This window comes from Grampus griseus (assembly GCF_964374135.1).
Source record: "Grampus griseus genome assembly, chromosome: 3".
NCBI lineage: Eukaryota > Metazoa > Chordata > Mammalia > Artiodactyla > Delphinidae > Grampus > Grampus griseus.
Window position 1 is genome coordinate 110166579 of NC_139019.1, and position 23989 is coordinate 110190567.

Consider the following 23989-nt stretch of genomic DNA (forward strand, 5'->3'; position numbering starts at 1 on the left):
TATATAAACTACTTAGCAGAGTACCTGGCACAGAGTAATGGCTTAGTAAAGAATAGTTATTGCCCTTTTAACAAAAGTCATCGGCTTTTTAAGTATCCCAGCTCTACCTCTCACTGGGTGGGTAGCCCTGAGAGCAACTGACTTATCTCCCTGAGGCTGCGGTCTTGTGGAGTCCGTGGACCTTAGATGAGGGTCTTGGGGATGGGCGGGGCTGGGGGGAGCTGCTGCCCGCCCCTCCCAGGCCTCCATCCGGCGCACGCACTGTGCAGAGCTGTCTGCGGCGGGGCTGCTGCTCATGTGGAAACAGTGTCACCTTCAGTACTCACGACATGGAACACAGAACCTGCCCAGCCATGAGTGGCTTCAAGCGTGGCACAGTCACAGTGCTCAGAGCCCTGCAGTGAGAAACTCACCAAAACAAAGCACCAAACTATTAACAAGCCCTGAACCCACCATTCTTAGCCCTGAACGCTGGGACAGGACCTCCTTAGGGGGGTCCCTTCGTTCCGGAATTGCTGAGCTGCACCCAAGGCCTGGGGGTACCTGTGAGAAAGGCTGTGGTTCAGCTCTACTGACCTACCCAAGTGGCAGCCCCTGTCAGGACAGCTGGACAGCACTGAAGGGGGCACCTGGGGATGAAGGGGTACCTCGTCTCTCTGAGTCTCATGCCACCTCGCTAATTGTTCCTGGGTCACAGGAACAACTTCTTGCCCTCCCTCCAAAGACAAGTGTCAGAGTCCATCAGTGGCTGCTCTCCACACCCCAGAGGTGGTGCTGTGCTTCTCTCAGGGAAGCACAGCCCTGTAAGAGGGCCTTTGGGCAAGGGAGCTCCAGGAACGGCCCCTCTCTGATGGGGCACTCACCAGGAACAAGACAGCTCAGTGACACGGCTTCCCAGCTGCTCTGTCAACATTTCAGTGGTGCCAGAAATCCCAGGGGAACCCAGGCATGGGACACCCAGGTCCCTCCCTGCCCATGGGGTGAGCATAACCCCTACTACCCCGGAGGCTGGGATAACAGTGAGGACCTTGGAGGCTGCCAGGTCTGGAGCCCCAGGGCCAAGCAGGACAGAGCTGGAGGTCACATGTCTCAGCTTGGCCTGGAGGCTCAGTTGCGACTGTCCCCCCACTGATCTGTCCAACTTCAGCCCTCTAGTCATGCAGACTAGGAATACAGCGGGTACTTAACCAGTGTTGGATGAAGGTAAATTCTTGAACCTTCTCTCCTAATCCATCCTCTGAACCTTTGTCTCACCACAAGGTAGAGCCCTTTCCTTTTTTCTGTCTATGCATGTCTACCCCATCCCCATTCTTCAAGCCCATCTTAAGTCCATCTTCTTCCACGAAAGCTGCTGGCCTTCACCATAGTTCCATAGCACCTAGCACACAGCCCCTGTGGATATTCCATATCCACGCACTGCCTTCTGCCCGTGGGCCTCATTTCCCTAGATGGGTCGGGAGCTACAGAGCGCACGGACTGGGCCACCACTTCCTCCCCCTCCCCAGTGAATGGCTGGGCATGTCTTTCTTCCCCAGAATCTTTGCTGATAAAGAAGCCTTCTAAGATAGTGTTTCAGACCCCAGGAATGAGTGAGGGACCATAGCGTGGCTGGACAGGTGTCCTGCAGTTGGGGTCACCTGTCTCCTAGCTCAGCTGACTCCTGGGTGGTCCAGCAGCCAGTCCTGGCACAAAACTAGCCCCAGGCCTGCCATTCTGCCTCCAGAGCTGCCCGAAGCCAGGTATCAGCCCTTGGCTGGTAAAGTAACCTGAGAGCTCCACGTGGCAGTAAGAGGTGGGGGATTTAGTTCACCTGACACAGCCAGGCACACAGTTGTTTATTTCCACTCTCCTTGGCCATCAGTTCACTTGATGAGAACCAGAAATGGAGCGATGACTTCGGAAGCAAAAAGAATTTTGTCTCAACTGCATTTGCATCCAAATGGGCAAAATAAATTCCAGCGCCTTCCTGAGTGTGCCAAGAGCGGGGTCTGGGTACCAGGGGGTTGCTGACAGCTTTCCAGCCCTGAGAGAGAGAGACGAGGATGAAAAAGGAGGCCGCAGAGCAAAGCTTCGCAGTCAATCTATTAGCGGTGGCGCAGGCGCAGCACCAGGAGGTGTGGCCTCCAGGCGGGGTGTGCCTCTCGCCCCCCTCAAAGGAAGCTCGGTGATTAATTATCGCCTAGGCGGCCCGGGACTGCAAAGAGGAGAGTGAATGAGTAAGATGGCATTTTATCTCTGCGTGCGCTGGTTGGGAAGCATGTGAGGCTGTTTGCTGCTCTAAACGAACAGAAGGTTTAGATCCGCAACAATCAGCAGGCACGTTCGGCATCCGCACCCGCCGCTTAACCCCTCCGCGCCCGCGCCAGACCCTCAACCCACAACCGAGCTGGGGGGCAGGGCCCCTGCAAGAACCATGACGAAGCCTGCCAGCTTCCTCCACGTGGAGATAAGATATAGCCCGAACCCGAGTCTTCCCTCTCGGTCCAGAGCCCTGCTTCCTGCCATGTCAGCAGCCCTCGGGGAGGTGGTCCCACGAGGGCAACAGGGGGACGGACCCTCATGGAGTTATACTTTCTGCAGGGTCTGTGGGTCTTGACGTGGATGTCTGAAGCCCCAGAATTTTAGCTGCCCTTCACCTGTGTTCTCTTGCCTGCACCTGGGAAATCCATCCTCAGACTCCTTTCCTTTCAGCATAACTCTGTGGGGCCCTGTTGAAATGCCAAGACGCTGGTTTGTTGGCCAGCCAGCCCGTAGGCAGGCAGCGACCCGGGCCCAGCAAGCCCTCGAGGGCGGCTTCCTACTCAGGTGCTGCAGTCTCTCCACGGGGCCCTCGGAGACCCAACCACTCCCTTGGAGGCACTTAGCAATCTGATTATAAATGAAGTACATTGGTGAGGTAGGAGATGCAGAGGAGAGCGAGGCTTGAAGCACACTGAAGGGAAGAGGTGAAAGTACATTGGTGAGATAGGAGATGCAGAGGAGAGCGGGGCTTGGGGGAGGCTGGGGAGTTCTGTCACCTCAGTGTGTGGAGCCCACAGTGATGACCGAGGGGACACCAGGGGGCTGGTGGAGACCTGCAGCTGGAAACTTGGTGTCTGGAGGTGGGGGTGGGCCAAGACCCCCCTGAGGAGAGAAGCCTGCCTAAGTGTCTCAAGAAGGCCCTCTGCCTGCTTCTGTAAATAGAGTTTTCCTGGAACGCAGCCACACTCATTGGTCTTATGGCTGCTTCTGTGTCACGATGTCAGAGTACTTGCCACCTGGCCACCTGTGGAAAAAGTTTAAGAGGCTGGCAAAGGAGAGGAGCTGACTCACAAAGGAGGTGGAGAAGAGGTGGAAGGCAAATGAGCGTCTCAAGGAGAGGGATCAGTAGGGCCTGCAGAGGTCAAATCCGCTAGAGGCTGAGGTGTGTCCATGGATATGCCAACTGTAGGTCCCCAGTGACCTCTGTGGGCCTCAGTTTCCTCATCTGTACAAGGGTGTGGTGGAGATAGTGAGGGAAGTGGACAGGTTGCAGAGGGAAGAGCCAGGAGTGAGGGGTAGGGTCACGGAGTCCATGCGCACAGATGAGCCCTTGGTAAGATGCTTGGCTGTTTCAGCGAGGAGCAGAGGGGCTGCAGGTATTAGCGTGTAAAGGGCAACCGGCAAACCCTTCTATATCAGATCCAAGCCTTGAAAATATTTCTGAAATAGCTGAGTCTGCTTTCCTACCTTGGTTACAATTGTCCAGTGAGCTTCACAGACTCGGCCTTGTCAGGCCTCGAGTCTCCACAGGGGTCTGCGGAAATGGGAGCTGGAGTGTAGAGAGGGGAGCAGCAGACCCAGGGCCAAACCTTGTGGGTCACGTTACCCTGGTGCTGGCCCTTGTCGGGGTCAACTCACCAGTTCTTTCCCATCTCTTACCCTCTTTCCACACCAGAGCCCAGAAAATGTCTACTTAGTCTACTGAGTTGAGGCTTTGCCATGCAGGCTCCGTCCTTTCCTCCTGGAGCTGCACTGGCCCCCGGGTTCTCTGTGTGACCCAAGAAAGAGCTCAGCCTGCCAGGCCTGGCCCCAGTTCTCCTGCCTCTGAGTGCTCCTCCCAAGACTGTACCTCCCTGAACCATGGAGGTGGGCTTTGGGGTCTCCGTCCCACCTTGCACAGCCCAGCCCCAGTGGCCCACTCCAGGAGGGGGTCTGGGCAGCACCCCCCTGCCCCCCCTGGCCTCCTAGAGCATGTCGTCTTGATTCCTCCCAGTGGTGCCACAGCTAGACCTGCAGGCCAGCCCTTGAATCCAAAAAAAAAAAAAGTGTGAAGTTAGGTAGCAAACTCATCGTTTGAAAAATCTCACGTTTCCTGAAATGAGATGATTCCCATTAACAAAACACCTTCGTTTTCAGAAAATCCATGTTCACAGCTTGCTCTGTAGAGCCTGCCCCCACAAGTTATGATTTATATTTTATTACAAGGTGAAAAGAGACAAAAAAAAAAAAAGCCTCACAAGGAAAAAAACAAGAAAGCCCACTGACTCTATATAGCAACTCTCAGGGCATTTGATTTAAAGGGACATTGTCATCTTTAATGTTTTCATCCAGAGGAATTAGAGAGCACCACCACGATAATTTAGAAGCCCCTGATTTAAGGGGCAGCCTCCGTGGTCTGGCTTCACTGTATTTCCCTTTTTATGGTTCCAGAGAGTATTTTCTGAGCAATAATAATGTTAGGTGATATTTCTCCTTTGTCATGTGGAGGCCCAAGGAGAAAATTAAAACGGGTCCTTTTCTTCCTCCCTCTCTGATGGCCAGGCTGTGGATTGAGGAGGACTGTCATGGGCCACCTGCAGCCACTTCATTTTCCCAAGGCCTGAGCCTGTCTCTTGGTGCTCCCACTGTGGAGATAGGGAGGTGGGAGGCCATCTTGGCCCCACGGGAAGCAACTCCTGCCCCAGCCACTGATCACAAGGGCCTCTCAATATCATCTCTTTCTGTGGCCCTTCCTGCTCCCACTCCTGCCTCCATGTTCAGGTCTCCATCACCTCCCGAGTTCTCCGGCCCGTCATCTCCCCTGTGTTTATCTCCAGGTCAGTCCTTTGCAAGCTGGCTTTGATCATGTCTCTTCCTGTTTCCCTGGTCTCCCTGACTTCCTTGATAAGCCCAAACCCTGTGGCCTGATCTGGGGGCCTATGGCAGAGACTGCCATGTGTTCATCTAACCTGCTTCCTTTCCCTCTTGTGGACATAGCTGGACTACATTTCCCAGCTGCCCCTGCAGCCAGGCGTGGCCATATGACTGACTTCACTTCTGGCCAATGGAGTAGGTCAGGAGGGATGCACATAAGTCCTAGCTGGGCTCCCCCAAAATCTCCTGCAAGATCTTCTACTCTCTCTTTCCCTCTCCATACACTGGCTAGGTGCAGGGCATCTAGTAAAGGAATCTGAGGCCCTATGAGATGGTAGAGCCACAAAAATGAAGATGCACGGGTCCCTGTGTCATCACGTGGCCATGAACTGAACCCCAGCACTGAACTGTTACATGAGGGAGAAATAAATCTGTATTGTGTTAAGCCTCTGAGACTTGGGGGTATTTGTACCTGCGTTTAGCCTCCTGACTAACCCAAGCCCTTGCTGCTCTGGTTCTAATCTTTCCCTCCAGCATCACCTTCTGCTTCTCTCTTACTTATCCATGACACAAGGGATACACTGGCCATGCAGGATGGTCCTGGGCCTTCCCACATCTGGACTTTTGCTTGGGCTGTTCCCTCTGACTGAGATGCCTTTCCCTACTCCCATATTTGCCTGTGAAATGCCAGCCATCCTTCTCTGAAGACTTCTGGCATCTCTTTGATGGGAGGTGTTACACCCTCCTCAGTTTCCAGGGCATTCTGTAGGCAACCATCTCCCAGCCTTTTTGCCTTATCTCTGCGCATGTACTGATGTCCCACAGGAGAGTGAACTCTCTGGGGACAGGAACCACATCACCCTCGTGCCCACGGTTGGAAGGTATGCTGTGCGGTGGCCAGCCTTGGAGGCAGACTCCCTCATTTGTGTTTCAGCTCTACCACCACTTACTGACAATCTGGTGCCTCAGTTGCTCGTCTGTAAAATAGGGATAAAAAGAGGACCCCGCCTCACAGAACCTGCTCCCAGGGAGAGATGGAAACACTCGTGCAGGCTCCATGTACCACTGCCACCCCTCTCTGCTGCAGTCACCTACTGAGGCTGGGTCACTCCTCACCCCATTTCTGATGCTCGTAGCCTTTGGCTGACCATAGTCTCTCTGATGCTCCTCCTATGTTTACATTCACTGGGTGATATAAACATCCAAGTGGATTACCCTGCCAGCACTCCACTTTACAGCCCTCACTCCCATGACTGTATCCCGGAGCCTAGAGATCGTCATTATAAATAATGTCAGCCTGAAAAGGCTTATCTTCAGGCATCCGCCTCTCTGATCACTGCCCCCCCCGCCCCCCATCTCTTCTGGTTTATTCCCTCTGGTATCCAGACTCCGAAAACTCTTCAGTTCCACTGGGACCCACAGTCTACTGACCTACCATCTAATTTTCCATCAACCCCCTTATGATGTCACTTCCTTCTCCCCCAGCTTCAGCTCCATGGAATTTAAGTCACTGGAATCATCCATTGCACACGCCCTCAATTCTCTGCCCTTCTCGGCCCTACTCCAGCCCTGGTTAACCCTGTCTGTGTGCTCTGTGCTTACATCTGAGTAGCTGAACATGGCTGGGGACAGCACACCACCCTGCTGACTGGGGTCCCTGTGAGTCCATGACTCTGTGCTTCATATGAGCCCTTCATGCTGCCTGGTGACCACGTCACCTCCTCTCCATCTGGCCACCCTCCCACTCTCCTGGACGATCGCTCCAGACCCTCTCTCTCCTCAAGCCTCCGCATCTCCTTCCCCATCCTCATTCTCAGCCATGACCTTGCTTCCTGACTCACTGAGAAAACAGACATCTACACATACTCCCACCACATCTTTCCACCTACCGTCACCTGTGCTCACACCGAGGGCTTCTCTCCTGTTGGTACGGATCTACCAGCCTCGCCCTGGGGCAGCCCCTCCGCCCCGGCACTGGATTCCAACTGCCCTCACCTGCTCAAAGAAGTCACTCCAGGCGTGTCACCGCTTCCTTCCACAGCGTCGTTTCCCCTTTCACTTGATTATTTCCATCACCATGCGAACATGCTCTTACTACCTACCCCTCCCTACTGTCCCTCCAGCTACTGCCCTATTCCTCTGTTCCTCACAACAAAACTCCTCGGAAGAGCTCTTTGTACCTCGTTCCTCTCTTGCCACTCGCTTTTGCCCCCCGCTGCCATCCCGTGGAAACTGCTCTTCGAGGTCACTAAAGACCCTGGAACTCACAAGCCAGTGCTCTTTTCTCTGCCTTCATTTTAACTGACACCTCTCAGTTGCATTCGCAGAACTCACCACTTCTGGCACATTCTCCTCTTGGCTTCTGGGCCGTCGCGCTTGTCTGGTTTCCCTCCCACCTCTCTGGCATCTTCTCGCTCTCTTTTGCTACCTCCGCCCACTCCCATCTCCTGACCTCTTCATGTCGGACACTTGTCGGACTCAGTCTTGGTTACTGACTGAGGGTCTCCATCTACTCTCACCCTCTCAGTGATCTCATCCAACCTCATTGCTTCACACACTGTCAACATGCTAAGGACTGGCCCATTCCATCTCCAGGCTGGACCTTGCCCTGACTCAGTCTCGTATACCCAGCTGCCTGTTCTGCATTGCCACTTGGATGTGTGATAGGCACCTCAAACTCAGAATACCCCCAAAGTAACAGCGATCTTCCCTCCCAAACCTACTCCACCCACAGCCTTCTCCATCGCAGTAAATGGCAACTCCATCCTTCCAGTCCTCATGCGGAAAACCTCAGAGTCATTCTGGACTCATCTCTTCTCTCATAACCACACCCAACCCATCGGCAAATCTCCTTGGTGCTACCCTTCAAAATAAACCCATAACTGCCCACTTCTCACCACCGTCATGCCTGTCACTTTGGACTTTGCCACCATTATCCCTCACGCGGATTATTGTAAATGCCTCCTGATCTGTCTGCTTGCTTCCACCCTTGGCCTGCAACAGTCTATTCTCACTACAGAAGCTAGAGTGATTCCTTCAGAATATAAAGTCAGATCATGTTACTTAACTCAAAACCCTCTGAAGACTTGCCGTGTCACTCAATGTAAAAACAAGTCCTCACGCTGGCATCCAGGGCCCTGCAGGACCTCCGACCTCACCCCCTCCTTCCCACGCCAATCCAGCCACTGGATGGACCTATTCCCACCTGAGGGCCTGGGATGGGTCTTCCCCAGGTGACCTTGTGGCTGGTGCCCCTCGCTCACCCCAACACCTGGCTCAGACAGCGCCTGCTTGGTGAGGCCTTCCCTGGAGTTCAGTGTTTAAATTCTGCCACCCACCTGCCGCTGCCTGTCCCCTGCCCTGCCCGCCCTCATCCTCTGGGTTGTTCTCAGAATCACTCCTTGTCTTCTATGTTTCTCATGCTGTTTATTTCCGTCTCCTCACTGGAATGCAAGTTCCATGAGACTGAGAATCTGTGTCTGTTTTGAAACCCGCTGAATGCCACGGCCTAGGACAGTGCTGCCAGGAGGTGTCCGTTGTGTGAGTGACTGCACCCTGCTTCCAAGGTGAAGTGCTTTTCACCTGCAGACCAACCTCGGGGGGCTGGGGGGTGGTGGGAGCCTCGTGGAGGCTCGGGTGTAGGTTCTGCAAGGGCATCTCTGAGGCCACGCGGGCAGGACGCACTGGCCTATCTCAACTGCATCGGGAGGCCCTCCAGAATCAGTAATGGCACCCTTTGATGCAAAACATTTTGAAAAAAGGCCAGGAGCCAAGAGGACCATTTTTCACGCCAAATAGCATCACCCCAAACTGTTTTGCACTAACGTGTCCTGTCTCACGTGCGAGAAAAGCATTTTGCAAACGCGTATTAATTGATTTTTACAACATCCCTGCCAGACAGAGGAGGAATCGGTCCCCCAATTAAAGAAAATTCAGTTTCATGATTGAATCAGGCACAACGATGGAGTGTGGGGAGCCCCAGGGTGCCAGGGGCAGAGGAGAAACGCCTGTCTGCCCTCAAGCCAAGGCTTAAATGTGGTCACAAGTGGCCTCGTCACAGATGTGCTGGAGGGCGCAGCAGCCGTAGTGCCTGGGTTCAAATCCTCTGACTTCTGGGTCCCAGCTGGGTGACCGTGGGCAAATTACTTAATCTTTCAGTGCCTCGATTTCCTCAACTCTAAAATGGGGATAAACGATATCCTTTTCATAAGGATTGTTGTTACTAGATAAGATAATGCAAAACCGGTTAACACTCAAAAAATATGATTAGTGGTAACAAATGCCACAGCCCCTGCTGCCTGTCTCCTCCGTCTGAGTACTTGTGTGCCTGACTGGCCCCAGCTCCCTGTCACTCACAGCCCACAGAGGCCCCAGGCTGGACACAGGAGCCTCTGGAAGTGCTTGCCAGATCGGTCCTGGCCAACTGGGAGGAGGGGCCCTGCAGCGGTCCTTCACAGGCCTGTGGGTAGGACAGACTCTAGAAGCAGGGGTGCTTCTGGTGCAGCGGCCTTTGTGGGCCAGGATGCAGGGGGTGGGAGTGGGTGGGACTGGGCCAGCTGTGCCCCCTCCTCTGGATACACTCCCTCCCCACCAGCCACCGACATCCACGAGGCTAACACCTGACAAACTTGAGGTACCACAGGGGCCCTGCTGAAACACTCTGGGCATCAGAGCGTCTAGAATTCCTTGAGTGGCAGTATAGCCTCGCTTGGCCTCTGAAGCCAGACTTCTGGGTTTACATCCTGACCTGCCACTCCAGCTCTGAGACGCAGCAAGTCACTCTAGTGCTTGGCGCTCCTGGGCTTTTTCTGCACAAAGGGGCTAACGACCGTCCCTCCCTCATAGACTGTCGCAAGGACTAATGGATGCACTTAGAACAGTGCCAAGGCACGTGCTAAGCACTCAGTAAGCATCGGCTCTTAACGCTGTTATTATTCCCCAAGAGTCATTATATGGCTTGAGAAGGAAGCGCTGCAACACATCACGGGCCCTGTAGCTGCTCTGCCCCAGAGCCCTGGGGCCTCTGCACCGTGTGCTGGCTGCTGGGTCAGCTCACACAGGAAATACCCCATCACGGGAGGGCTTCCCTGTGTGGGCCCCAAACCATTTCCTCAGCAAGCGACTTGTGGGCAGGGTAACAGGGCCAGGCCTGCTATGGTCGCCACTATGTTCCCAGGGCCCAGGCTGGCATTTGCTAAGCATGCATGCAAACCGGAGAGCAAATTTACCTGCTGCTTCCATTTGGAAGCGTTTCCTTAAACTTGTGTCTACTCAGAGCTTCCTAACCTGATGGTTTTGGGACCTCACAGACCACGGCTGTCACATGGAAACCTCCTCCAGTAAACTAAGCCATGGTGCCGAGCCATCTGACACCTGCCGGGGGTGTCTCGGTCACTCTGGAAGCTCACTGTTCTCCGCAGAGACCGCAGGGACAGCTGCTGGTCAGGCCACTCACGCTGGAAGCAACCATACATCACAGTGTCCCCATCTGAGGGTTAGGAACAGGGATTAGGGTCGGGAGGCCATCCCTGTACATTTGGGGAGACCCCCGGCTGTGTCACTGTAAGGACCATCTGCTCTCCCGTGATGAAGGCCACCTCCCACACCCTGGGCATCTTGGCAGATGTTACAGAGCCTGCAGGGCCTCAGCCTTCTGAGCCACAGCTCTTCAGAGAAGCAGGCTTGGTCTAGTCCAACACAGGCATTTTAAGGTTGAGCTGCCTAGACTCTGGGCCTGTGCATATTTCATCTACCCAGCTGCCCGCCTAGGGCTGCTCACAGAGCGGCTGTGGCCTGCAGCCTCGTGGCCGTGGATCACGGGCTTGGGCTGGGTGTGTGCCCTTCACGCCAAGCAAGATCAATAACCTCTCCTGACTTCAAAGGGAGGTGGGCACACAAGTGTGGAGGCTCAGGTGGGGCGCACATGGACAGATAACCCCAGTGCTTCCTCCTGTGTCCATTTAACCCTGGTTCTGCCCTCCTCTCCAAAAGCACTGCTGCCCAGAGACATTCATCAGCAGCCCATCTAGCTGCCTAGAGTCTTCCCTCCACCTATCTCTGCTTCCCCTTCACAAGAGCTGCTTTCAAACTCTAATGAGGCAGTGGCTGGTAGGCAGGGAGGCAGAGAGGCTGGGAAGCTTGGGGGAATCTGGGAATGAGTAATCCAAAGTGAACCATCAGCCTCTGAATGATGGAGGGCTGACTCTAGGAGACCGGGAGCCCTGCTCAGCCCGTGTTAATTTAGAGAATGCAAGGAAAACATTCAAAGTGGAAGCACATTGGCATTCCTCTTTGATTAGATGCAGCTACCGACTGCTTCTCCATCCAGCACACGCTGCTACTCCCTCAGAAGCTACACAAGCAGCACTTAGAAGGTCTCCCACCACCTCCCCTCCTGTCTGGTAAGGGGTGTGTGTGTCCCTGGCTGGAAACAAGGGGGGCGGGTGAGGTGCTCTGTAATGATGGGGCTGTGGACAGTGAGACCCCAGGGAAAACTAGTAGAACTTCTGTGTGGGGCACAGGCAGTTAGAGAATCCATGGGGCAGACTGGACCTTTGCGTTTAGGGTAAGATATGCCAGGTTGCCTCCGAGCCTCCCTGTAGGTGTGACACCTGCTGCTCTCTTTCCAAATCCCCTCCTTTCCTCACAGCCAACGTCTTGCCTGTGAACATTCCACATTTTCTGTTTCTTCCCAAACCTGAAGCCCTGAGCTTCACCAGGAAGTGCTTCATTGACTGCCCCCCAGTTCACAGGATGGTAATTCTGTACGTGATCTAACCCTCAGGCCACCAGGGTCCCCAGAGAGGACAGGGCTGTACCACTGGTCATGACACAGCAGGGCCCCCGATTCAGCCCTCACTTTGCACCTACCCCGTTCCTCCAGGATGGGGGATGTGGTCCAGAAGACATGACCACCATTGTCTCCACGGAAAGAGAGAGCCTGAGTGTCACTTGTCCACTCAGCACCCCCAGGGCAGCCTCAAGAGCTCTGTCGATGCTCTTATTTGACCTCTAGTCCTTTTCAACCCAGCTCCCAACCCACCGTTCGTCCTGTCTGAGCCAGCCACGGGTGGCCTCCACTGACCCTTAGATGCCGCACCGTGCCCTGTGCCCTGGGTGCTGGGCGATGGCAGCCCCACATGTGGTCGGATGCAGCTGCCGCCTGGACGGTGCTAGGCCTGGTGAGCTCCTCCTTGGCTGTCAGCCTGCACCCAGGTGTCAGCAGGGGGACCTCAGGGGAAGGGTGGTTTGAACACCCATGAACGGCAGTGTTGTTCCCAAGCCGTCCTGCTGTCTAGCACCAGCACTTTTCTAAGTACGCTGCACAGAGGTGGGCTTTGGGAGACTGGGACCAACCCCAGGGCTGGACACCAGGAAGAGGAGGCTCTGGATGTGCTCTTACTTGTGGGAGCTGAGAAGGGATTGCTATTGGATGGGTTTTGGGTCCGAGAGGAGAGCCTCTCTCCGTGGGGGACCTGATCCCTCGGGGAGCGTGGGGACGCCTGTTCTGAGTGACAGGCCTGCTCCCTGGGGCCCCACCTTCCCCTATGGGCTGAAGCCCACTAGTCCTAAGGGGCTCTTTCCATGGTGTCATCGGAAGGGGACCTGGTAAACGTGTCTGAAAGCACCTGCAGCACACGGACCTCAGGATCCAGAAAGAGCACACAGTGAGGGGCACTGTTCTGCAGCAGCACGTGGTGAATGGCCCTCAGCGAGGATTTGGCCTCACTGACCCCTCCCTCTGCCCCATCCCAGAGTCACAGATCGTGGGGATCCTTCTGGATCTTGGCCTCTGGGGGAAGAACTGGAAACTCCTAAGGGTCCCGTCTAGAGCAGGGTGTGTAGCCAGTGCCTAAGCGCGCAGGTGTGACTCTGCAGACTTGGCTCTGTGTTGGCGTCTGTATTAGCAGCTGTGGGCACCTCACGGGCCCCCAGCCTCCCCGGCCTCAGTTTCCTTACCCTCAGAACTCAGGGGCGGGAGGAGTGCCCTGCCAGGCGCGGGTGTAGCGTCTGGCACGCAGCGCTGTGTGCTCTGGAGAGCCGTCAGCGCCTCGCCAGTGGGGCTGCGTCTGCAGAGGCTCGAGAGCATTTGGGAAGATGAGTGAACCGAAGGAGGCACTCAGAGGGCCCGCCTGCCCATCTCACTGCCCCTCCTGCCACCTGTGGAAGGCAGAGTCCTTTGGGCCCCATTTCTACTCCCACCAGGATTCGATCTACAATCCTGACAAGTGTACCAACAGTTGTGCCTGAAGCACCTGAAGACAAACGCCCATGCCGTCTGGAGCAGAGTGGCTCTCCAAGGCTCAGCTCACGGGTGCCTGGGGCAGCGCACACACAGCCTCCCTCCCACCTCCCCTGGGCAGACCTTACTGCGGAGGATCCAGGAACGGGACCGCGCCAGAGGACTTGGAATCCTGGCCAAAGCCCAAAATGGAAAACCATTGCCAAGTAGCCCCATGTTTAAAGAGCACCAGAAGGCCACTTAATGCTGGTGGACAACTGCTCAGTGGTCCTCAGCTCATCATCGCCCTCAGCCCCCAGGCAGGAGAAGCCTCAGGATTCACTGGAAAGTCTGCACAGAGGAGAATGAAACTGGTTTCCTGCCTGGACCTCTGCGGAGCCCTCCTGCAGGTCAACAGACTGGTAATGTACATTGTTTGTCCTAGTCCCAGGCTGGATGCCACGGGTCCAAGAACAAGAGCAGAGTCCAGAAGTGGAGGCAAAGGTCTGAGGCCCTCAGAGCCCCACCAAGTCCTGTGTGCGCTGAGGCAGGAACTCGGGGCTTGGAGCACACGGCCGTGAGCAGCTTGCCTTCTACCCAGAATCGGAACATGTTCTCTTCCATCAGTGGGGACACCTCCCGAGTCCCCATTTTACTGCGAAGGGCATTTGAATCCCAGTCGCCTCCTTGGCCTGGGGCCTCCCCCTTACAGCGTCCAGCCTGGAGCCTCCAGGGGGCATTTGGTAAGGACCCGTCAGATGCCGTAGTTATAAGGGGATCTACAGGTGGCTTTGCGCTCTCCCTCAGAGGGCCAGCTTTTGGGGAAAAACAAGTCCCACCAGGAGAGGGGTGAGTGAACTACAGCAGGGGTGGGAGCTGTCTTGGCAACTCTCTGCCAACCCAGTGACCCAGATAACCCAATACCCCCGAGGAACACGGCCAGTGTCACGTGTGGGCAGTAGGATGACCTCTACCACCAGAGAACCACCTGACTGTTCTGCATTCTCTCTGGGAACGGCTACAACTGCCTTGAACCTTTTTGCTTTGCTGAGATTTAGAAAAATCCATCGTGGTCGTTAATCCTTTCAACAGGTGTTTATCAAGCACCTACTATATGCCAGGCTGAACAGCCACCTTGTGGAAAGCTCTAGGCTTCTGTCTCTCTCTCCTACTCCCTTGTCTTCCAGCTGGAACAAAATGCCTCGGGCAATAACAACCTTGCCTGCTCTCAGACGCAGCCCCTACCTTCCTTCGCCCTCTTGCCTTCGGGGTTTGCTTCTGCTTCGTCCCTTCTGCTGCTTCCTGTGTTCAGGTACTCTTGGTCACGTGGGCTCCGCCCATACATCCACCACCTACCATCTTCCTTCCCCTCAGTCCCAGGCCCAGCAGGACTCAGCAGGGCCTGGGGAGGGGCTGGGCCCTGGGCCAGTGGGAGGCACCCTCAGCCTTTGGGGGTTGGAGAGTTGCTGAGTAATAGTCACCATAAGGTGAGGACCTGCGAGCCAGCAGGTGTGGCCGGTGCAGGGGACACCTGGATGGGTCACCAGGGTCTCCGACCAGCCCCTCACGTGCCGCCTGAATGCCTGTTTCAGGCAGGCAGCAGCAGCTTGGGCGTTCCTTGCCCTTCCCTTCTCCTCTCCCAGGAGAAGACAACTCCCTCCGCCTATCCAGGTCCGGTCTGCGCCCAGAGCCTGGCTCTCCGTCCACCTCCTGCCAGGGGCCACCCTGGTGCTGGGGCTTGCGAGAGCCCCCAGCCCCACCCTGTTGGTTGCTGTGCCCATGTAAGCAGAGGCCTCGCCCCGTCGCTCCCCAGCACTCTGTTCCATGTCCGGCCCACAAGCTGGGCCTACAGAGTGGTAGTGGCCAGGGAGGTCTTGCGGGGCGCTGTCACAGAGCCTGAAAGGAGGTGGCTAGACACGAAGGAAAGACCACAAGGCACAGGACAGTGATTTATGCTCCAAGTATCCTCCCCAGGGGCGCACAGCCCTGGGAGGGCTCACCTCTCAGGCACATACCAGGCAGGCTTCCTCCACGCCTCAGACCGCGGGGGTCTCAGGTGCCACAGAGCCCACACCACCCCCAGGCCACATCCACACTGACACGCGGGTGTTGCCGGTAGGACGAGGGGGCCGCGAGCTGGGGGGCAGCCTGCCTTGCTTTCTGGGCTCTCGCCGGGAGCCTGAGAGGCAGCCTCGGCATCTGAGGAACGCCTTGGAGATCTGGGCTCCGGACAGCTCCCCCATTCACATCCCAAGCCTTCCCAGCACCTTAACCCCAGGGAGCAAGCTTGGAAATCAGTAATGTGACCTTCAGTGCTTAACTGCACGCTTAGGTCCTTGAAGTCCTCACAAAAGTTTTGCAAAAACAGTGAAATTTATGAGGACAATAAGGTACTATCCTGGTAAAAAGTTGACATTTAAATTGTTCTCATTTTATATCTTTGTAATGAAATTTTTTGTTTCCTCTGCAGCCATTTCTGAGTATTTACTAATGTTTCTGTTCTATGCAAAACTTCAAGTCAGGCTGGCTGGGTGGCACATGAGCATAAGACCCACAGCCTGGCCTGGAGTGCCACCAGGAGCTCTCACCTCAGAACAGGGAGAAACAAGGTATCCAGCCACCCTGCCCCTGCCTCTCCCTCGAAGAGGAGGGTCTTAAAAAAAAATCACCAAAGCGTCCTATTTTAATGAGTTTTCTTTGCAATTTGTATATAATAGATTTTCGATAACAACCTGTAACAAGTTCATTTTCTACTATTCAATTGCTCTGCACTGAGGCCATTGACAGCCTCCAGCTGGGATCTTTAAAAATGGAAAGTGCTTGAAAACTCAGCTCCAGACAATGCTAGAAAGTGGGACCAATAGTGCAGCTGTTAGCAGCAAACCACTGGAGATGGGAAAGAGGCCATCTGGGTTTGAAAATTCCAAGGAGAAACTAGCAGAGGGCAAGCTGGCTGGTGAGCAGCAGTTCTGGCTCAGAACTCACCCCGCCATGGTGTGATGCCGGGCGAGACTGTTTCACCCCAGAGTCCTGATACATGTGTTGGGGGCCCCATTTTACCACCCTGGCTCCCCATGGGGGTAAGGCACTCATTGAACACCGCCCCCCCCCCCCCCATCATGGGCTGCCAATGGCTTTTCCTGCCCAGCTGGGGCTGAGGGGTGAGCACGCCCTCGGCTGTGTTTCCACTTTCACAGAGAAGGGAGAGCCTGGAAGGACAGAGTTCAGGCACTGGAGCATCAGTTCCTTGGGACCTTAGACAACAGCCCTGCTCACTTTATCATCTTGACAGTCATCACTGGAGATCTGAAGCTAAAAGGGCTTCCAAGGTGAAGTCTGGCTTTCCCCGTGATGCTCAGTGCTCTCTCCAGCGCCTTATGGGGTATGGGGTATGGGGGGGGGGTGCGGGGGGAGGCAGGGTGCGCACCTGCAGTGAAGGGGCCTCACCACTCCCCAGCAGCTCCTGCCAGGCCCGCCGGCCGGCTGGGGTAGGCCCCCGCAGATCCAAGCGAAGTCGGCCTTCTCCTGGCCCGGCCCCTCTGTCCGAGATCTGCCCTCTGGGGCCCCACTGGTCAGCCATCGCACCTCGTGACAGCCTCCTGACTCACTCCAAGTCCTTTGCCCCATTTGGGACCAGACCCTCCCAACATCTGTTCAGGACCCTTTCTCCTCCCCCTTTGCCCGGTTATCCCCAGTTCTGTGTGCAGGCCTCCCTGCCGAGCCTGCACCCAGTTATTCTCTGTCCCAGCTCCTGCTGTATTGGGTGGTGGTTCTGTTTCCCAACTACTACAAGCTCCCTGCAGGCAGGGCTTGGGGGTCTTGCTCATGCTGTGTCCCCTGCCTGGTGCTCGGGCTCTGGGAGTGTTGGCTGACCTAATGTTTTCCTCCTTCTAAGCTTCCTCATCTGTGTCTGTGCCTTTCCTCATGCGTGCTCTCCCTGCCCTGGCCAGGCTCCCCTAAAGTGTTCTGGTCGCCCGCCCGGCCCCTCACTCAGTGGACCCTGCACTCCCCGTGCACCTGTGTGGAGAGAATGGGCCAGAAGCTCCCTGCCCAGATGCTCCCTTCTTTCAGAGCCTGGCCCACACCAGCACCAGGGCAGATGTGCCCAGTCTTCCTACGGTGCCCCAGTAACAGTGTTGCTGCCTTTTCTGGCGCTGGCCTGAGTCAGGGAGCTGGGGTCTCTGTGCTCAGTGGCTGTGATCCAGAGGCTGGTCCTCCCAGGCTGCCAGGGCCCAGCTTGGGGGTCTCAAGCTGCCAGGGGCTCCAGTTTTCAGCGGGGCATGCTGTGTCCTCCTCCGTGGGTGCTGGCTTTGTGATGTGGCCTTAGGTGGGAGGGCGATGGCCGCGGGGCCCGGCAGGGGCCTTTGCCAGGGTCTAGGAGGAAGTGCAAACCCACATTCCACACTAGTGAATTATTTTCCAAGGTGCACAGATTTGCACCAAGGTGGCAAAGCTGACCTCCTGGTGTGGGAGCGGGGCAGGAGCCGTGGGGCTGAGCCTGGACCGCTCACAGCCAGGGTCTGCTGCCTCTGCTGGGCATGTGGCTATGGGCTGAGGAGCGGGTCTGAGCATGACCCCTTGGCTGCACACATAGTTGTTGGGAGTGGGGGTAATTAAGCAGCAGGCAGGTGACCTAACAGACTAACAGAACATGTGTCCCGAGGAGGCTGAACGGCCGGTCAGCGGCCCTGGGAGCAGGACGAGAGCTTTATGGGACAAGCAGCTTCTGTCTTCATTAAGGGAGCATTAGGCCCATGTGGGCATCAGGGGCTCACCTCACACCCCAGTCACTCATCCAGCAGATCAGGGGCGTCCGTGGAGGTGCCCTCTGGCCTGGTCTGGCCTGGCTGGTGCTCCCCCACCAGTGATCCCACCTGTGAGGCCCCAGCAAGCTGCTTCCTCTGCCCCCCCACCCCGGAGACGTGCTAAGGCCCTCCGTGACCCTTGGTGACACTGTGCTTGGACGCCTCTGCTTGCCGTGAGCACATGGTGAGCAAAACAGCCTCTGGCCTCTTGGAGCCTATGGACTAATACGGGGCCAGATGACAATAGTGTGGCACAGAGTGACGGGGGCTGGGAACACACAGACATCTTTATCATCACTGTCATCATCTCCATCATTGACCTAGCTGGCTAATGATTACTTAGCACCTATCATATACAAGGTATCATTCTAATCACTTTACCCATATTATCTCATTTAGTGCTGAGTAACCCTGTGTGGTGGCTAGTATACCCATTTTATAGTTAAGGCACTTGAAGCTCAGCTTAACCTCTGGTAAAGACCTGTCCAAGGTCACGCAGCTAGTAAGTGGCAGAACAAGGATCTGAACAAGGTCTGACTCAGTCCACACTCAACCACCAGGCCACAGTCTTATTTCCGTGTAGAGATGAACCCAGGGCTATTGGCACACAGAGGAAAGCGTGTGGGGCTTGGTAGAGGAGAGAAATTAAGGAAGACTTCCTGGAGGACGAGACCATTGAGCTGGGACTTGAAATTCAGGGAAAACCACGGTGGGGACAGTGAGATTCTCCTTAATGGAGAATGCTGATGAGTTGCAACCTGTGTTTAAATGCATGAAATGTTTCTGGAACCAGGCATTTGGGTTCTCCTACCTGCTGGCTGTGTGACTTTGGGTTAGCTACTTAACTTCTCTGAGTTTCAGTTTTTTCATCTGTAAAATTGGGACATAATCACAGTGCTGACACATGATAAATGTCAGATATCATTTTATATGACTCAAGTAGTAAGAGCTCATTACTAACTAAAGCAATATTAACAAGCAAAAAAGCATTCAGATGGCACACTGACATTGGCTTCAGGGGCACTGAAGCTCGCGTGGAAACTTTCTGGAGCCCCTCTCTCCACTGGAGGTGAGGAGAAAGTCCCTGGCAGGGGGTAGTGAGACTCACAGCACCTTCTGATACCAGTTTCCAGTTCCTCCCTCCAGTGGCCACTCCAATTTAGCTGTTTTACGCCCTTGAGCAAACGAGGGACCAAGAGAGGGAATCTGTTTTCTTTGCCCCTTGATTTGCAAGTCCTGCATGAGGCATCACACACGTTGGGGTTGGGGAGTCGTCACACTAATGGTCTTAGCATCCGCCAACACCGACACCAGCGCGCGCAGGTTACTCCTGCTCTCCAAACTCAAGAGACAAATATTCTCAGATAAAACTTCTGATAAACCCCATGCTATCTGAAATGTTGCTATTGACTATCCCAAACTAAGGAAATGAACAGAGTAGGATAAAGTGGTATCCTTACCGGCTGAATTTCCTGTCTGAACTCACGCTACATGGATAAAGAGCCGGACAGATTTGGGGGAGGGATGGTTGCCGTTGTTTTGCCATCACAGGGTGGCTGTGAGGGCTGACTAAGATAACGTGTCTGGCACGGCGTCTGGCCTGGGCAGGCATTATTCATTCCAGAAGATAACGACGTGCGAGGTGAAGCCGTAACCATCCTTTCATTACGCAGAAACAATGGCAGAAAAACAGCTGTAAATTCGCCAAGTGACCACCTCCTCTGTTTTACAGAGTTGCCCTGATACAGAGGTATTGCAGTAATCAGATTAAATCACTGTTTTCCTTCCTGCTTGCCTGGAGCTGAGGGAGGGCATCTGACTCTCACACAATCAGCTCCCTGCAGTCCCCCTGACACGGGTATTCCTCCTGGACACTGTGCACCTGTGATCCCAGATGTTAACACGGGAAGCCCTTTATCTTGCACCGCGAGCTGCGCAAACCCTTCCTTGGCATGCAGCACATTGCTCTCGTAGGAAAAGGACAAGTATTTTTCTGAAAAGCAGAAGGAACTTGTAATGAATTCAAAGTGAGAGAAAAATCCTCGTTTAAAGTAACATGTTTTTCCCATGCTCCCAACCCAAGCACTCAGAAAAGTGCAAAAACATGCATTATGAGAAAGATTTTTAAGCGAGCAACTTTTAGATCTATTTATCGAGATGAACAGACAGGCTGGCATGCACCATGCTTACCAGTAATCCTGGGGCCTGGGTCTCTGAGGTTCTGGGGCTTGTTAGGGATGGGGAGGGAGGAGTGGGGAGGAAGGGTGGGGGACACGTGCGGAGGGGACACTGTGTCTTTAGTTCCGAGATCAGCCTGTGGTTTGGAAAGCCAAAAGCAACCTGAAGAGAACGTTTGGATGATAAACAGAGGAAGAGAGGGAGGTCACCCTCCTATTCCACTGCCATCACTGTACAGACATGGGTGATTTGCAGCCTTCCCACCTTCTGACAGAAAGAGGCTGACCTGACTTCCACGGCTAAGGGATCTGTCCTCTGCCCTCCTCAGGGGAGGGTCACCTGTTCTGCAAAGCCAGGAGGAAGGTGCAGCCCCATCATGAACCCGTTCAACTGAGTGCGGCAGCCAGCAGCCCTAGGGTCCCTGGCATTGCCCTCAGCCATCCATAGACAATGGCAAACACCGGCCCAGCCTGGGCTACGCCAGCTGCACGAGAAGACGCGATTTAGGAGATCCACCCGCAACACCAAAAACTCATAAGTACAACCCACTTCTCCAGGGAAAACTCCCCTAGACCCATCCCTTAATAGAGCGGCCGAGTCTGTGCCAGGAGTCACCCCACAGACCCTGCCCTGCCTGGTACTCAAGGATCCTGGCAAAATAGAGCCTAAAAAATACAAGTTTAAAGCCTCAACTTTTGCCAGACTGTCAGCGGCAGTTTTGAAAATTAAACCCAAGATGTTGCTGCTGAAATGTTTCAGATATTACTTTCCGAGTTTGAGGGAGATTTCTTTAATGCCTATTGATTTCTGGTTAAAAAGTTGTACCTATATGTCTCATTTCAATTTCCTATTTAACATTCACTGAACCATAAATCCATTCCCAGAGCAACGGGAACTTAGAGTTCTTGTGACTTTGAAAGACCATTGATCCCGTGCGCTCCGAGTGGCTGACTGTGAGGCCTCTGTGGCAGGGTCAACTCGTGCTGCAGCTTCCTTAACGGCTGTGAGTTTACGTTTTATTGCATATCTGTTATTTGGGTTGGGCTGTGATGAATGGTTTGGCTGCCCGGTTCAAAACAAGTCCAAGGCGACAGCAGAATCTAATTTGCTTTAAAAACGGTGATTATAAAGCTTTTCAAATAATAACCCAGGAATGAGGGAAACAGACAGCACATTGCTGTGCATGGGACATATGGCTGGAGGTGAAGCAAGGACTTCCCTCCTTTTCCACAGGCATAATGACCTTCACTAGGGAGGCCAGGGAGGGCTTCTCTTTCATCAGGGGTAACAGGGATGCTGCCATTTCCTTGAAAGTAGACCCTTAGCTCCTATTTGGTCCCAGACCAATTCCCATGGAGCGGGCTCATGTGCTAGAGGCTTCTGTGGCACCGGGTACCAGGACGGTGCCTAAGCAGTGCCCTTCTCTGCCTAACGATGCCATCGTGGGACATCTGAGTGCGATGCTCAGTGTATCCCCCAAGTCCTTGAAGTCCAGCCTTGGCCCCCAGCTCTTAAAAAGCACTGATCTTTTTCGTTACAGTTCCTTTTTCAGAGGGGCTTGAGCGCACAAGGCACTGTCTCAGAGCTGCCCCCAGAGAGCACGCTGCTGCTTCCCTGACGTGGAGGGCGGCTCACCCTGTCATCTGCCCCGACGTCTACTCTCTTTCTGTTCACGTCCTGTGGGAATGGCATCATCAAGAGGGCTCCGTTTGGGGAAGCTGGATGGAGAGAAGCTTGCGGGAGGTGAATGCTGAGGACAGGAGGGGAGGGAGGGTCTCGTCCAGCGTGTGCAGGTCAGCGCCTAGCAATGGGCTCTCCAGAGGGGAAAGAGCACCCTCGCCCTTTTGCAGCATCTGTGTAGGTGTAGATTTCTGTGTTGTAAACACTCCTACTATGGCCGATTTAAAGCTACCAACCATTTGTTGGTAAAAGTCCTGAAAAAATCTAAGAATCGTCTCACGAGCTAGGTCTCTGGAGTTGCTGATACTTCCAGACATTCTAAAATTTAGAGATTTATTTCATGGAATAAGCTCCTCAATCCACAAAGCAAACCCCTCCCACAGCAGATTGAGCCTACAGCCATTCACACCTTATTATGAACCACCAGATGCAGATATGGGTTTTAGCCGTGGGCAGGAAGGAGGAGGTTGGGGAGCCACACCGAGTCACCGTGTATCAAGCAGAGCCCGGGAACTGGGGGTTGGACTCTGGGCCTTGGTAACAGGGACGTCGTGGACTGGAAAGGCACCGCCTGCGACAAGCTCAGGGACATTTCCCACAGGGAAGAATCGCACTCATTTTTCTCCTCTTAGGTCACATGAGTACCTCTTCTATCTGCCACAAGAGCTCTTCCTGCCAACAGATCACAAGGATTTTCAGGCCTTGTGAATGTTTGGAATAGCACACAGAGATGTCCACGAAGCAGGAATACCTTCCTGGAAAATGGAACTCCAGGTACAGGCTGGGGCCGGGGCCGAGGATGCCAGGACCTGGGGCTCAGGGTACTCAGGGCACCCTGGGGATCTCATTCCTGCTCCCCCAGTTCCAGGGCCTGCAGTTAGGAGCCGTGAGCTTGCAGGTCACGTCCAAGGGCGCCTCACACAGGGCACACACATTACCTGCTTTAAGCAGAGCCTGAATGCTGTCTGTTGTACAGGGACTTCAACTCTTTGGGGCCAAGAATGTCCCCTCTTGTCTCGGGTTAGGGCCCCCGCATCACCCTTCCCTCTCCTCTCCTAGTGAGCTTGTCTGCAGTTACCTGGGGCTCCTTCTTGCATCTCGCATCTCTTGGAAGCCCTGTTCCAGCCCCAGCTACGGCTGGCGCGAGGTCATGTCTTGGGGCAGCACCTCAGGGAGAAGACCTGTGTCCTTCAGCTGCCCTACCCACTTGCCATATGTACTAGCGACCCCACAGAGGGTCCACTCCGGGCACCTCCTCCGTTTTTAGGTAGCGCACCCCCTGTCTCTTCTTCTCCAGGGATTCCCCTGCCTCTCATCAACCAGGACCCTTGCTCTTCATCATCCTCCACAGTGACTGTTCCCTCTCCTGCCTGGCCAAGCCTCCAGCACACTCCTGCAGGGTTTACCCCCAGGTAGGGTTCCCTGATGGGGCCAGGCCACTGCCTGGGGAGAACCCTAACATCCGCTCCGCCATGTGCAGTCACAGAATCCCCTAGCGATGTGAGGCAGTGCCCTCCTAACCGTGCTCACGTCGCAGTCCCGGGTCCCTCAAACAATAGCAACAGCGCGAAGCAACTTTATCCAAAAGGAGCAGAGCGAGTCCCCCCGCCCCCCCCCCCGACCCCTACCGTCCTTACTCTTCCCTTAAAGCTCAGGCTTGTTGCAAAACAAATTCAACTGCTTTCACCTATGGAAGAAGCCAATCTTGGAAACAACCAAGGACAGACTCCAGGCCCCTGACACCATTTTGGTGCAGGAATGTCTGTTTGCCCACTGCGAGCCCCGACTGGGGCCTGACTTACGGAAGGCTGTGTAGAACTCATGGAGGGTCAGGAGGCCGTCTTTGTTGTCGTCATCAAATCGGAGGAGGTCGCCTGGTGAGCACCCCAGGAAGTCCTCTTCCAGGCCCTGCTCCTTCAGCATGTGCTGCGGGTGAGAAAGGGAGCAAGGCTAGAACCAGGAGTGAGCTCAGAGCTGTGGGCACTGCTGGAAAATGGCTCAGGCCAAGTGG

The 23989-nt window shown here is 54.8% G+C and overlaps 1 protein-coding gene across 1 annotated transcript in view; it reads right to left on the reverse strand.

The window, feature by feature from the left end:
- The window catches only part of FSTL4 (follistatin like 4), a gene marked incomplete at its 3' end in the record, with an annotated part of 428849 nt that overhangs the window by 116334 nt on the left and 288526 nt on the right, over positions 1–23989 (reverse strand). The window contains exon 5 of the mRNA XM_082651059.1: positions 23781–23904. Within this exon, the coding sequence (XP_082507185.1) occupies positions 23781–23904 (124 nt within the window). The remainder of the gene's footprint in view (positions 1–23780; positions 23905–23989) is intronic.